Source organism: Palaemon carinicauda, chromosome 44 (genome assembly GCF_036898095.1).
Source record: "Palaemon carinicauda isolate YSFRI2023 chromosome 44, ASM3689809v2, whole genome shotgun sequence".
NCBI lineage: Eukaryota > Metazoa > Arthropoda > Malacostraca > Decapoda > Palaemonidae > Palaemon > Palaemon carinicauda.
The window spans coordinates 50514247-50529972 of NC_090768.1; the positions used below are offsets into that span (position 1 = coordinate 50514247).

General features: G+C 36.1%; 1 protein-coding gene across 4 annotated transcripts in view; it reads left to right on the forward strand.

The window, feature by feature from the left end:
• LOC137634505 (kinesin-like protein KIF20B) overlaps window positions 1-15610 on the forward strand; it is an 85108-nt gene extending 69498 nt beyond the window's left edge. For all 4 annotated transcript variants that reach the window (XM_068366942.1, XM_068366943.1, XM_068366944.1 and 1 more), the window contains exons 29-34: window positions 1867-1987; window positions 3927-4034; window positions 8054-8191; window positions 11460-11623; window positions 12561-12681; window positions 15122-15610. In XM_068366942.1, coding sequence (XP_068223043.1) covers window positions 1867-1987; window positions 3927-4034; window positions 8054-8191; window positions 11460-11623; window positions 12561-12681; window positions 15122-15190 — 721 coding nt within the window. In that variant the 3' untranslated portion in view covers window positions 15191-15610. The remainder of the gene's footprint in view (window positions 1-1866; window positions 1988-3926; window positions 4035-8053; window positions 8192-11459; window positions 11624-12560; window positions 12682-15121) is intronic.
• The last annotated feature ends 116 nt before the right edge of the window (window positions 15611-15726 follow it).

Here is a 15726-nt window from a genome sequence, read left to right on the forward strand (position 1 = left end):
CATTCTGAAAACCAAACTTTGGATTCTGAGTGATGTTTACTGGTAGATTAGCCTCGACTTCAGTAGGATAGCGACTGACGTACATGAAAAGATTCACAGTATGAAATACATACATACATATACCCAGGCACTTCCCCCAATTTTGGAGTGTAGTTGACATCAAACAAATGAAACAAAAAAGGGGACCTCTCCTCTCTACGTTCCTCCCAGCCTGACAAGGGACTCAACCGAGTTCGGCTGGTACTGCTAGGGTGCCACAGCCCACCCTCCCCCGTTGAAGCTTCATAACGAGTATGAAATAAACTGATAAATAATATGATTCCATATCAATAAAATCAATTTTTTTCTAAGCGAGCCCACCAGAGAAACTGTAAACACTTGTCAGGTGATTTTGTCGTCGGCTGATTTCAAGTTATCACTTTTGAGTACAGTATGTGCTCACATGAATAACAAATAATATTCTTGATATAATTTCCAACTTTTCAAATAATTTTGTAATCGATATTTCTTAAATACAGTTGTGTTGTAGATCATCACAGTTTTCAAACAGTTTACAAAAAGCTATTAGTATCCTTAGTTATCACTTGGATGTGTAAATAAGTTTGTTCGTTCATTGTGATTGGCTGTAAAACCTAAACGGAATTGTTTACCTTTTAGCATGGTGTATAGGAAAAATGATCTAGAATCAGTTTTGATATTCTGTTTATTTGGAATTTTTAATGATACAGTAAGAAAACTATATATGCACTGTATTAACATCATCTTTACATAACCAGTATTTGATAAGATACCTGCTTTTGTAAAACCAAGCTGGTACAGAGTTGTCTTTGTAATTTAGCAGTTATCTGATACTACTGATGTAGATAAACTTGTAAAAATGTTCCATAATATTTTACCCTGTCTTATACGGCAAAATATACGACATAGCCTCATTCAGCAATTAAATTATTCTGGCCTTCTTGCCTTTTACTTGGTACCTTTTCCTGTTCATATCCTTTCATGTTTTTTCTGTTTGGGGGGTGGGAGGCTTTGGGGCTTGATAACCCTTCCATTGGTTTGATTACAATTTTGATCCCTTGAAAAGTGAAATAGGTTGAGGTGGGATGGCTAGCCTTTTCACCTGTAGATTCTAAGTACACAAGTAGAATTAACAGCCATCAAGATATCAAGTGTCAATTGTACCGACAGGTGGATCACCTAGAGCAGCTGTTTATGGAAATATAAAAAGGCATTAATATGCTTATCAAAAGTGGTTTTACTTGAAACTTTGATTTTATTGGATTGGAAAGGAAATGGATTATTTCCTCTCGCTTCTTTCTTTTGTTCGTTCCTCCATCTTAACCCTTTAACCCCCAGGCTATTTGGAACTTTCCAACCCTTAACCCCCAGGGGTTATTTTTCTTTCAAGCACATTTTGCAGTATATTTTTTTTAAATTGCTCTAACAGCCCTAATTTTCGTCATAGAGAGGTCAGGTTGGTCTTGGGAAAATGCCTGAGGTTTCTCAAAAAATTATCAGAAATATGCAAAAAAAAATGTAAATAGCAGTTTTTTTGCAAGGACGCACCGGTACATCCATGGGGGTAAAGGGAGGCGTTTTGTGAAACGTACCAGTACGTCCTTTGGGGGTAAAAGGGTTAACTAGTCTAGGTCTTCATCTATGCCCCTTTTCTATGGATTCCTAAACACTCCCTACAGTTCTTTGTCATGACACTTTGAAGTTTACAACCTCTGATTATCTCTTCCTCATCTCCCTTCATGACATACCTTATCCATGTTGGTGTCTGTCTATTCTTTAGTCACTCAATATTTCTGTTTTGCAGCATCTTCATTTATATGTTACTTGATATGACATTATTTTTTTCAGACTAAGTGAAGCAAAAAATGAAAATTTGGCAAAGGAATTGCAAGACCTGAAACATCAGTTAGAAAAAATGAGCTTAGCGTCTCTTAGCAAGGCAACTCCTTCCAAGTCTCCACGGAAAAAGGTAAGGTTATCTGCAATGTGTGTTGGGTTTCTTGGTAGGGGAGTCAGCATTATGAAGCTTCATCTGTGGTGGAAATGTGGGAGGTTGGGCTGTGGCACCCTAGCAGTACCAGCTGAACTCGGTTGAGTCCCTGATTAGGCTGAAGGAACATAGAGAGTAGAGGTCCCCTTTTTGTTTTGTTTCATTGTTGGTGTCGGCTACCCCCCAAAATTGGGGGAAGTGCCTTGGTATATGGATGGATGGATGATATTCTAGTATGGATGATGAATGGAGTAGAAAGTAGAATAATAGTTTATATATTCTAGGAGTCTTTTTGAAGGAGAACCAGAGAACATTCTTGTTTATAGGGGAGAAGTTTCTGAGTTGGAGGCTGTTGATACTTTGAGGGTATATTTTTGGGATGGAAGCCCCTGATGCACAGCTTATGAGCATTTTGTGCAAAATTATCAATTGATGTAGTGGAAGTTTCCTGCACAATATGTTCCTCCTTGATTTAGCAGTAAAAAGAGGAAAATTGGTGTGACAAATTTTATATTATGGAGCTACTTAATAAATCATTACAATTCAATGGTCTGGTTAAGTCATCTAACAACCAAATCAAGAGAAATCTTGTATATATTGAATATAAATTCAATTATCTTGGTAATGTAGGAACTGTACCATACAGATTTTAAATTATGCTAAGCTTTTTTTATATAGTAGTTACATTGTCTCGTAGCTCTATAGTCCTATTGGTACAAGCCCATTACTCGGTCCAATACGTGTCCTGTCATGGCTGGTCAAGGCCAAGGGAACAAGCCTGAGATTTCTCCTCTTAACCCTTTTACCCCCAAGCTATTTGGAACTTCCCAACCCTTAACCCCTAGACGTTTTCTTTTCCAAGCACCTTTTTGCAATCTATTTTTTTTAAATTGCTCTAACAGCCTTAATTTTCATCTTAGAGAGGTCAGGTTGGTCTCATTCTTTTGGAAAATGCCTGAAGTTTCTCATAAAGTTATCAAAAATATAAAAAAAAATGTAAATAGCATTTTTTTGCAAGGACGTACCAGTACGTCCATGGGGTAAAGGGATGAGTTTTGTGAAACGTACCAGTACGTCCATTGGAGGTAAAAGGGTTAAGATGTCGTAAAATAGGAAGTAATGGTGTAACTTTTAGTTTGCTTAAAATTAATGCTTATGTCAATATTTTTTGTTATATGTAAACCATTCTAATCATGGTGATTAATTTTATTAAGGATAATAATAGATTGAGGGCTGTTATTCAGATTCATAAACAAAGTGAAAAATTAGGTACGTTAGATAATGAGCTGTAAAAATCTCCCCTATATAATAGAGCATGTGTCGGGTAATTTTATATGTATGTGTGTGTATGTGTGTATATATATATATTCCTTTACTGCCTCAGTTATGGGGGAGAGAGACTAGTAATACCCTGGTGACGGGTGGTACACTGTGAGGTATACTCGGAAATCACACTTTCCCACAAATTGGTGAATCAGCGGGTTGTTGTAGTTAGGAAAGGGAGAGGAGATAGGAAGGATTGAATCTGTGTGTGTGTGTAGCTCTCTCTCTCTCTCTCTCTCTCTCTCTCTCTCTCTCTCTCTCTCTCTCTCTCTCTCTCTCTCTCTCTCATATATGTATATATTATTTAGGAAAAGATTCAATCTTCTTAAATTTGTGTACTGTATTTTTTTTATTTTTTACAATATATGCAGGCTGCTCTTTCAAATCCGGAAGGTGATTCTTCGGCGCAGAGCATGTCTATTATTGCACCCCTAAGAGCAAAAGCAGTCGTAAATCACGCACCCCAATTATAATTTTTTTTTTTCATATTTTATCCCATTTTCATATAAGAAATTAACCATTATTGTCCGTCATAGCAATTATTATGGTTGTGATATATCGTTTCTTTTATAAACATTTCTCTTCCATTACTCAGACTCAACAGTCTTGTCAGAAGGATACTGCTTCTGATTCAGAAAACGTTGTTATTGCACCCACACCTACAGCCAGAAGCAGAAGTGCGCGGAAACCACGTACACCTGTGGTAAGTAATCTGTGAATTGCATGTTTTCTCGATGATAAAGTCAGACCTGGACCTACGAGAGACGCAATTGTTGAAAATCTTTGAATAAATGCTGCCCTTCTTTCCTTATACTGAATAACTAGAAAAAAAAAACTTTTTGTTTTTCCAAACTTTGAGAAAATAAAAACTAAAACTAGTCTTCATAGTTATATAACTCCAAATACAGGAAAACATTCACTTAAATATATCACCAAATACAGAACAGTATAACAGAATAAGCTGAGCATAAAAATGGAAAGAATTAGAAATTTACGATGATTGTTATGGTATACTGTACTTGAATAGAAATACAGTACTGTGTGTGTATATCTATATATATATATATATATATATATATATATATATATATATATATATATATATATACACACACGCACATGTCAGCGGTACCAGTAGATTGGGTTTAAGCATGTATTGTACCACTATATAAGGGTAAGGAGGATGTGCATGAGTGTTGTAATTCAAGAGGAATTAGTTTGTAGAGTCTAGTTGGAAAAGTGTATGGTAGAGTACTTATTAATAGGACTAAGGCTAAAACAGAGAATGCAATCTTAGAAGTACAGGGTGGTTTTAGAAGAGGTAGGGGTTGTATGAATCAGATTTTTACAGTTAGGCAGATATGCGAAAAATATTTAGCAAAAGGTAAGGAGGTGTATGTTGCGTTTATGGATCTGGAGAAAGCGTATGATAGAGTTGATAGGGAAGCAATGTGGAATATGATGAGGTTATATGGAGTTGGTGGAAGGTTGTTGCAAACAATGAAAAGTTTCTACAAAGGTAGTAAAGCATGTGTTAGGATAGGAAATGAAGTGAGTGATTGGTTTCCGGTGAGAGTGGGGCTGAGACAGGGATGTGTGATGCGTCGCAATCACTCGCCATTCATTCCTATTTCTAGCACGCTCTCTTGCCTCTCTCACATCTATCCTCCTATCACCCAGAGCTTCCTTCACTACATCCATCCACCCAAACCTTTGCCTTCCTCTTGTACTTCTCCCATCATCTCTTGCATTCATCACCTTCTTTAGCAGACAGCCATTTTCCATTCTCTCAACACATTCATATCCACTCTAGCTGCTAACTCATTTCTTACACCTATTTTCACCCTCACTACTTCGTTCCTAACCCTATCTACTTGAGATACACCAGCCATATTCCTTAGACACGTCATCTCAAACATTCAATTTCTGTCTCTCCGTCACTTTCATTCCCCACAACTTCAATCCATACATCACAGTTGGTACAGTCACTTTCTCATACAGAACTCTCTTTACATTCTTGCCCAACCCTCTATTTTTTACTACTCCCTTAACTGCCCCAAACACTTTGCATCCTTCATTCACTCGCTGACGTACATCTACTTCCACTCCACCATTTGCTGCAACAACAGACCCCAAGTACTTAAACTGATCCACCTCCTCAAGTAACTCTCCATTCAACATGAAATTCAACCTTGCACCACCTTCCCTTCTCGTACATCCCATAACCTTACTCTTACCCACATTAACTCTAAACTTCCTTCTCTCACACACCCTTCCAAATTCTGACACTAATCGGCCAAGCTTCTCTTCCGCGTCTGCAACCAGTACAGTATCATCCGCAAACAACAACTGATTTACCTCCCATTCATGGTCATTCTCGTGTACCAGTTTCAATCCTCGTCCAAGCACTCGAGTATTCACCTCTCACCACTCCGTCAACATAAAAGTTAAACAACCACGGTGACATAACACATCCCTGTCTCAGTCCCACTCTCACCGGAAACCAATCACTCACTTCATTTCCTTATCCTAACACATGCTTTCCTACCTTTGTAGAAACTTTTCACTGCTTGCAACAACCTTCCACCAACTCCATATAACCTCATCACCTTCCACATTGCTTTCCTATCAACTCTATCATATGCTTTCTTCAGATCCATAAATGCAACATACACCTCCTTACCTTTTGCTAAATATTTCTCGAATATCTGCCTAATTGTAAAAATCTGATTCATACAACCCCTACCTCTTCTAAAACCACCCTGTACATATATACAGTATACTGTATATATAAATACATATATATATATATATATATATATATATATATATATATATATATATATATATATATATATATATTTATATATTTATATAAGAAATTGAAATTGAATGGTCTTCCTTTTAGTAGTAGTACTAGTAGTAGTATTGGTAGTACTAGTACTGGTGATAGTAGCAGTAGTAGTAGTATTGGTACAGGTGGTAGTAGTAGTAGTAGTTTGCTGTTGATGATTATGTTGTTAATGATGATGTGACACAATGGTGTGTGTGTGAGTGAGAGATCATCTCTCTCTCTCTCTCTCTCTCTCTCTCTCTCTCTCTCTCTCTCTCTCTCTCTCTCTCTCTCTCTCTCTCTCTCTCTCTCTCAGCAAAATTACTACACTGTATTTACAAATTTCATAAGAAGTTGTGTAATGGTTTATTACTAACTTGAAAAACTTGAAAATCACTACCAATTTTGTACTAAATACTACCTACAGACAGAGTCCTTAATTTTACTTGTACTGATATAAATTTGTATTACATTTTGTTTTATAATCAATTGTATAAAATTATAGTTAATTACTATATTGATAATCATTAATTATAAAGCACTCTGACTATAAACATCAATATTTATGAAGAAGTCTTTATATTATACTGTACATTGTGAGCTACTTTCATTAATATTATGTATTTACGATTCCATATAATTATCAAATGAGAAACTCACTCCATCTGAAAAGTCAATATGCAACAAATCCTAAGGCTTTGCAGGGTGAGAACAGCTAGTTAAGAAAGAATTAAAGAGGCAGTAAAATGCGATGTGTACTCTCATCATCTCACGTAGATAACTCGATTAAAAGGGTAATAGAATACCATAGTACAATGGCTATGGCACTACATTATACTTGAAAACAATGGTTGTATGATTAAAAGCCAGAGTAGCATTAACAAAAATGAGTCATGAGGGCAATTCATAAAGAAATAAATTTCCCGGGATTTGGTGACATTTTATCCCGGAATTCTGGGACAAAGACTTCCTCTCAAAATGAGAAACCCTGGCTATTACTATAGTCATTTTTATTAGCGGTGCATATTTTCACAGACACAGGGGTGTCCTTTTAGCTCAGAAAATTTCCTAATAGCTGATTGGTCGGAAGTATTTTTGTCTGAATACCATCATTGTTTTCAAATGATTACCAAGTAATGTGAATTGAAACTTATTTATCAATCTAAATTTCTTCCTTAGATATAGGTTTTGTCAATAAATAATGTTAAATAAAAATATAAAGTATCGTGATAGTAAATTTAAATTTAACAACACCCGCCGAAGTCAAGGACAGGAGCTTGTTTTCGGATGCACGCTGCATAATTTTGTTACTTTTCACATATTTCAACACAAATTGAGACAAATTACTCTAAGAATAAAGAAAAACATGTTATTGTAAACTTACTTTGAATACCAGAATCTACTATAAACGTGGAAATGATAGAATTAACTCATGGTGAAAATAGCGGTTCGGTTAAAGCAAGACTCACGTAGAGTGGGTCCTGGGTAAAACGACCATTCTACTGTCAAACACCAAAGAGGGAATGGAAGGGAGTTTGTAACTCGGCGATGAAATTATGAATTCGTTTAGTAGTGACACACGTAATGCGCTACTCTGCTGTGATAGTTTCTCTCAACGTTGGCATTTTTCACCCAGTTATTGGTGTCAAGGCCTTCATCATTTAATTAAAATTGCTTAAGAGGAAGACTGTGCATAAAGAGGTATTTTTACAAGTATTTTATATATATATATATATAATATATACATACATATACACACATATATTCATCAACTTTGTTATTATTACTGGTGATCAAATGTTCAGTTTACTTTACTTTTCTAAGTTTAATGCTACAAAAGAGTAAATTTATATGATTTTTAATTGAAATATAATTTTTACCAATTTCAGGTGACTCCCATACAATTAGATACTACCAGTGATGACTTTGTTACTGATGCGAAGAGTACCAGCAAGAAATCCTCTCGTCCGCAAAGATCTTCACGACGTCACAATAATATCATACAAGGCAGCGCCCTAGAAATTAATGTGAGTGCGTAGACACCTGTTAAAGAATAATTTCAGGTCCTTTTTACATGTGTATTTCATATAATATAAGTATATATTACCACCTGGTCTCCTAGTCTCTTTTGATATGTGTAAGTGCATGCAAGACCTAGTCACTTTGGTCTGACTCTTGTAACTCAGCTGTACGTAGTTACATGAAGCTGCAATACCTATGCCTTTCTCACCTGTCTGCCCTCTTCTTTTCTCTTTAATCTATTATAATTGGCTTCTCTGTTACTGGGCACAATTGCATTGAATAAAGTGCTCTGGAAATATGAAAAATGGGAGAAGTTAGACATAGTTTCCAATGATTTATATAATTTGAATTAATATGGATGAGCAAAGTGGATGTGTCCAGTTCTGCTCCTGGTAGTGTTAGGTCGAGAAAATTACTTAGATAAATCACAAATATCCTATACTGACTGATCATTCCCATTTAACAACTATGAATAAACAGATTCTTCCGAGTGTTCCCCACACTGTAGGGGGCTAACTGCTTGTACTGTGACCTAGATGGTGCACTGTAGATGGCATTAAGGATTTGTTACAGCATCTTTTTGCCCTCCTTTGATCTATTTTTACTTGCTATTCATCCTCTTTAACACGGCATTATTTTAACATTCACATTACTTGAGTAAAATTATTTAGCCGCATAAGTAGAGACCTGAAAAGGCTTAGGAAAAGGACTCGAAGGGCCAATAAACTAATTTAGAAAAATAAATCACATTCCTTTTTCATAAATTAAATAGAAATAAAAGCGAGACAGAAAAAATTAAAGTCAAACCACAACCATCTCTGATGCGATTTACTGATAACTCCAAATCACAAATTTAGTCAAGCATTTGGAACAATATTTAATGAAACATGTCAGTTCCGTTTTTAATTACTGTATAACTGTACCTGTTTTCAACAAAGATATCCAATATAGTAAGCATGAGATTTATTAGAAAAAGTAAAGAATTTGTTCTGGAAATTAGAATGATTGTTAAAGAAAGATTGTGATTTCATGATTACATGCGTATATGACATCCCCTTCTTAGCGTATACATTCTAATTGTTAGCCTGTGTCAGAACAGTAGCGCGAGAAGTCAAAACAAAACCATCACTAATAATTGAACAATACCAAAACATTCCACTTCTTTCCTTTTACTGTACTTTATTATTCAAACCAAAGCAAGCGGAATATGTTCACCCCTAAAATTACTTTGACACTGCTTTCCCTACTGATGATATATCATCATCATCTCCTCCTACGCGTATTGACGCAAAGGGCCTCGGTTAGATTTCACCAGTCGTCTCTATCTTGAGGTTTTAATTCAATACTTCTCCATTCATCATCTCCTCCTCCGTACTTCATAGTCCTCAGTCATGTAGGTCTGGGTCTTCCAACTCTTCTAGTGCCTTGTGGAGGCCAGCTGAACATTTGGTGAACTAATCTCTCTTGGAGAGAGTGAAAAGCATGCCCAAACCATCTCCATTTACCCCTCATCATGATCTCATCCACATATGGCGCTCTAGTTTCATTTTTAATCCTGTCCTGCCATCTAACTCCCAATATTCTTCTTGAGTATATAGGGACAGATAAAAAAAAGGTAATCCAAAAGCAACTGTTTCATACAAAATGGAGAGCATGGATGGTTAGAGAGAAATACTGTAGTACCAGGTATGGAAAAAAAAATTCTGTATCAACATTTTCAATTTTGACGTAGGGTATAAATGCTAGCAGTGCACCTCAAACAGTGTACTGTAGGGATTATTTATGGGTCTTTGCAACATTACTTCAGGCAAGCTCCACTTTCTTCATGTCATACTTTACCACCATTTTTGCTTCCTTCCATCTTGCTGTCCAGTCTCTTCCATCTTTTACCTCAGTGTAAACTTTACTGTTTTATCCCAGTTCCATTTGAACATTGAATGGCCTCTAGAGCCCCAGCACCAGGCTATGTACTCCAAATCCATAAATCCAATCAACATATTCAATTTATCAAATCATATGATTTATAAAGTAGCAGCACATTTAGATATATACATACATACATATACCAAGGCACTTCCCCCAATTTTTGGGGGTAGCCGACATCAACAAAAGAAAAAAAAAAAAAAAAGGGGGGACCTCTACTCTCTACGTTCCTCCCAGCCCAACAAGGGACTCAACCGAGATCAGCTGGTACTGCTAGGGTGCCACAGCCCACCCTCCCCCGTTATCCACCACAGATGAAGCTTCATAATGCTGAATCCCCTACTGCTGCTACCTCCGCGGTCATCTAAGGCATCGGAGGAAGCAGCAGGGCCTACCGGAACTGCGTCACAATTGCTCGCCATTCTTTCCTATTTCTAGCACGCTGTCTTGCCTCTCTCACGTCTATCCTCCTATCACCCAGAGCTTCCTTCACTCCATCCATCCACCCAAACCTTGGCCTTCCTCTTGTACTTCTCCCATCAACTCTTGCATTCATCACCTTCTTTAGCAGACAGCCATTTTCCATTCTCTCAACATGGCCAAGCCACCTCAACATTGTTCTCTAGTCTTGGGTAGTGCTATAGCCTCTGTACCATGGCCTTCCACTGTCTTGGGTTGGAGTTCTCTTGCTTGGGGGTGCACTCGGGCGCACTGTTGTGTCTGGTTTCTCTTTCTCTTGTTTTGTTGAAGTTTTTGTTGTTTATATAGGAAATATTTATTTAGATGATGTTGCTATTCTTAGAATATTTTGTTTTTCCTTGTTTTCTTTCCTCACTGAGCTATTTTCCCTGTTGGGGCCCCTGGTTCCTTGTTTCCTTTCCTCACTGAGCTATTTTCCCTGTTGGGGCCCCTGGGCTTGTAGCATCCTGCTTTTCCAACTAGGGTTGTAGCTTAGCATTTAATAATAATAATAATAATAAACACATTCATATCTACTCTAGCTGATAACTCATTTCTTACACCCATTCTCACTCTCACCACTTCGTTCCTAACCCTATCTACTCGAGATACACCAGCCATACTCATTAGATGTATGTTTAATGTAAAAACAATCCATTTGGTTCAGTCTCCTTTAAGAGTGAGTAACATTAGCTCAATAGGTAATTTATGATAGCAGCAATTATGATAGTTCTAGTATATCTTTATATTTCTAATACAAATCTGTCAATCAATCAACAGCAACAGTGGCATTGTAACCTATACTATGATTGTGTTTAAAATATGTTTGCCTGTAAAAGAAAATTAACAAAATCTTGATATTATGAAATGATGTTCCGTTTGTTTTTTAAGGTTTTTGAAATTGACGAAGATCATGATACTGATGACTCCCCTTGGGAACCTAGTGTATGTGATAAGAAAAACTCAAGAGTAAACGGGAGGAGAGGAAGAGCAAGAAAAGCTAAAACTCCAGAAGTCTTCAATCCACACTTGAATAATCAAGAAAATAGAAACATGTAAGTCATTTGATTTTTGTCGTGTACATGTTTACTCGTGCATAAAAATAGTTAATGAAGAAACCGTAGAGAAAGAAATGTAACGTCTTACAATGCAATCTTAGAAGAAACCAATCATTTGTAGGCAGTGATTCTTATCTTTGGTCATGGTAAACAAGCAAAGTTAAGGAAAAGATTTGCATTTTTCATATTAAATTAATTACTCTAATAAAGGGACAACAAACCCATAACACTTAACGGGTAACGTACCCTTAACATTAACCCTTTTACCCCCAACACTATTTGGAACTTTCCAACCCTTAACCCCCAGGCATTTTTTTGTTTTAAATCACATTTTGCAATATATTTTTTTTAAATTGCTCTAACAGCCTTAATTTTTGTCATAGTGAGGTCAGGTTGGTCTCATTATTTTGGAAAATGCCTGAAGTTTCTCATAAGGTTATCAAAAATATGCAAAAAAATTTAAAAAAAAAAAAACCTTTTTTGCATGGGGATAAAGGGATGAGTTTTGTGAAACGTACCAGTACGTCCATTGGGGGTAAAAGGGTTAAAAGGGCAACAAACAACAATGAGACAACAAACTAATATCACTAAAGGACAACAAACCAATATCACTAAAGGGGACAGCAAATCAGTAACAGAAAAGGGGCAATAAACTAGTAATGTAAAAAGGACAAAAACTAGTAACACAATGTTTGATAAATTCAATGTAGTTTTAAGTGACTTAAAGAATCATTTAAACATTAACTTATGTCAATAAAAAAGAATTAACTTCATTCACATAAATCAGCACTACTGTATTTTGATTTTGTATTGTACCTCAACATTGTAGAATCAAGACATATAACATGTGAACCCATATTTTATTGCACATGAATGTATTTTTTATTTGAATGTTATGAAATTAGTTTAAATTCTTTTTTAATTTCTTTTTCAGCTTGGCTAACCAAAGTCAAGAAAACATAGAGAATGAAAACTTTAAGACTCCATTTCAAAAACAAAAGAGACCTTTATTTAAAGCTGGCGAAGATGAAATTTATATGGGATCTCCAAACTTGGTAAGTTTCTCTTTACTATTGGTGTTACATTATATTATAGCTGATATAGAAATTCAATACAGGTGTGCTACATTATTGGGGAAATTACATGTATAAAATTTACATTTACATTTTCTCAGCTTGGATCGTATAGAAAAAATTTTATCTTTCATGTAGTCATTCTTCGAATTGGGTATTTATCAAAATATGCCAATAATGAATAAAGAAAAGTTATTTATTACTTTTATATAAATAAATTACAATAAATAAATATATCTTTTAAGCTATGTACTCCTATTTATGATGACCTTCACAATGCCACCCTGATTTGACAAATTATCTGGATTTGATGTGTTATTAATGGGTCTGTTGTGAAATTCTATTGTAATTTCCAAACTTATTAAAAAAAAAAATTAATGAATATTGCAGAAGTACCAGTATGTTATGTAGACTACTACAGTTTTGATTATCACGTAGATGTTTAGCTGCATTCATTGTGATTTGCAACTAAGCAAAGCAAAACAATGGTTTCCCTTTTAGGCGACACCAGTAGGAAAATTATGATATAGAATTGGCTTTGTTATTCTACAAATCCTCTTTGGCCATTAATCAGGCCAAGTGAGCCATCATCTGTGGTTGATGTTGTAGGATGGTGTGTCTCCTCTCGTAGCTTCTGTTCCATTGATTGTTGACTTTTTGTTTTACATCTCTTGGGAGAAACTGTGCTCCATTTCAGCAGTAGAAGGCTATCACTCATCATTGAGTCAAGTCTTTAGAGTGAAGGCATTAGTTATTTCTTCTTTGGAGGAAATCTTCATGTTCATACGGAGTTTTGCGCAGGCCTCTCTCCAATTGAAGTGTGCCCCATCTTGGAACAATGTAAAAGTTTTATGTTCCTTAAAGAAAGTATCATATGAACTGTTGAGGTGTGCCTTCAACAGGGACTTTACCCTGAAGGCCTTGGCTAAGTGGGTCGGTTAACTGCATGGGCTCTCTTTCAACATAACCCATTCAAGGGGATGAAGGCAGGTCCCTCTACTTCATCCCTGAGTTCATAGTCAAGACCCAGAACCCATCATTACCAGACCCCAGATTATTATCTTTTCAGGTAATAATTTTTCTTGAGGTAATTGAAGATCCTGATCACCTGTTACTTTGCCCTGTAAGGAAGCTGAGGTGCTACTTCAAGTGTTTCTAAAAACAAACATTTCCTTCTGGCTGAGAGAATTTATCTCCTGAACCTTGTCTTCCCCTCCTCCTAAAGGAGTGAATGAAACCCCATGAAATCAGAGGTACAAGCACCTCTTTGGCCTTAAGAAGAAACTTCTGTGACACAGGTTATCCAGGAAGGCATCTTTAAATGTCAGACAACCTTCACCATTCATTACCTGCAGTATGTGACTCAGCTCCATGGGTATATTCTTTTTGGGGCCCAGTAGTAGCTGGGCAGCAGGGGTTTTCAGATACCTCTGCTCTTCTTACAGGACCAGTAACTTAAGATCAAAGGCTGAGATTGTGAGTAAGTCTGGGATGAAAGTTATGTCTGGTCTTTTCATTCCTTGGGGTCACAGCCTTGAGTACCTTGCCAGTTGGACTTAATCTGAAGTTTGGCAACATCGCTTGGATTTTAGCTACCTCGTGTGTACACATGGGAGAATATTGTCCCTACACTCCTTATGAGGGGTAGTATGATGTTTCCAGCCAAGTTCGGTACTATCTATGATCTAATGTTCAAGGATAGGTTCGACAAACCCATTTCTTCATTTTCCGGGTTACAGCAGAGATTTTTAGCTAAAGTATAACCCTACAAGGCACAAGCCATGACACCCACACGTTTTCTGATTCATGCCAGTTAAAATGGGGACTTTGTCCCACCTAAGGAGGAGTCTTTTGTTGTAAAAGACAGTGGTTTATATTTGTTTAGAACTAGCCACAATATTTTGAAGTAATTTGCAAGTCCTTTACTTGAACTTACCTGCCAACACCAACTCCCAACTTAGTCCCAGCTGCCAATCAAGTGAGCTGAGAGGGATGTTGCCTCCCTTCTACCACCTGTTGGTTGTGTATACCTTGTTATAAGTTTTAACTGCTGTATTCCAGCTTCACTATTATCCATTCTCCTTTAGTAAAGGACTTGGGTTTGTATAGCTAGGAAAAATATAGATTACTTTAAAATTTGTGAATTTTCAGCAATTTCTTAAGTATAAATACAATTTCTTAACAATTTCTTCCCTTTAGTATAAATACAGTATTCCGCTTTCATGTTTAGATATTTTACTCTGCCAAAAACTATTATGTTTCTCTCCTTATGTAATATAGTCAAACCTCTTCAGTTACAGCAATTGCATTATGAAGCCTCTCTGGTAATGAAACCTTTGTATGTTGAGTTTTCTTTTTGTTTCTTATGAGTAATGTTTGGTGATACATAATCTCTCCAATTATAAAGCCCTTTTTATTGCAGGTTGAAATTCAGCGTGAAGAAAGTCCTCACACTGTTGTTAGACGGCAACTTAGAAGCAAGAGGAAATGAAGTTAATGATACATCTTCCCTTCTCTGTCCCTGTGTACCTTGAGTATATTACTCGACAATTTTACAGTAGATATATAAACCTACTTTACTGTTTATCAAATTTCCTCAGTAACTTAGCTGTTTCATACTGTATTTAGATTGTTTTTATCTCTTCTTCTGTAACTTAGCTTTGCGAGTACTGCATTTACATTATTTTTAGTTCTCTATACTGTGTGGAAGAAGAAAGTTTATTAAACTTTCTGATGCTTCCAACAAATTTTGAAGTAAGTGCCTAGTATTTAATGGATTTTTAACTGTTATTGCACTGGCTGAATTACTTTGTTTGATATTGATTGCGGTACAACTTGTACGTTTTTTTATTTTAGTTTTTGTGTATATTTTTTATAGGTTACTGTTTTATGATTAAACATTTTATAAGACTGTATTTAGTTTCAAACATATTATAGTTTCCCTTTGGTAAAGAGATCCCTACTTTTGATACTGCTATTTTCCTAAGGGTTCCTTTTCAATTTTATAGTAAAGGGTTTATAGTATAA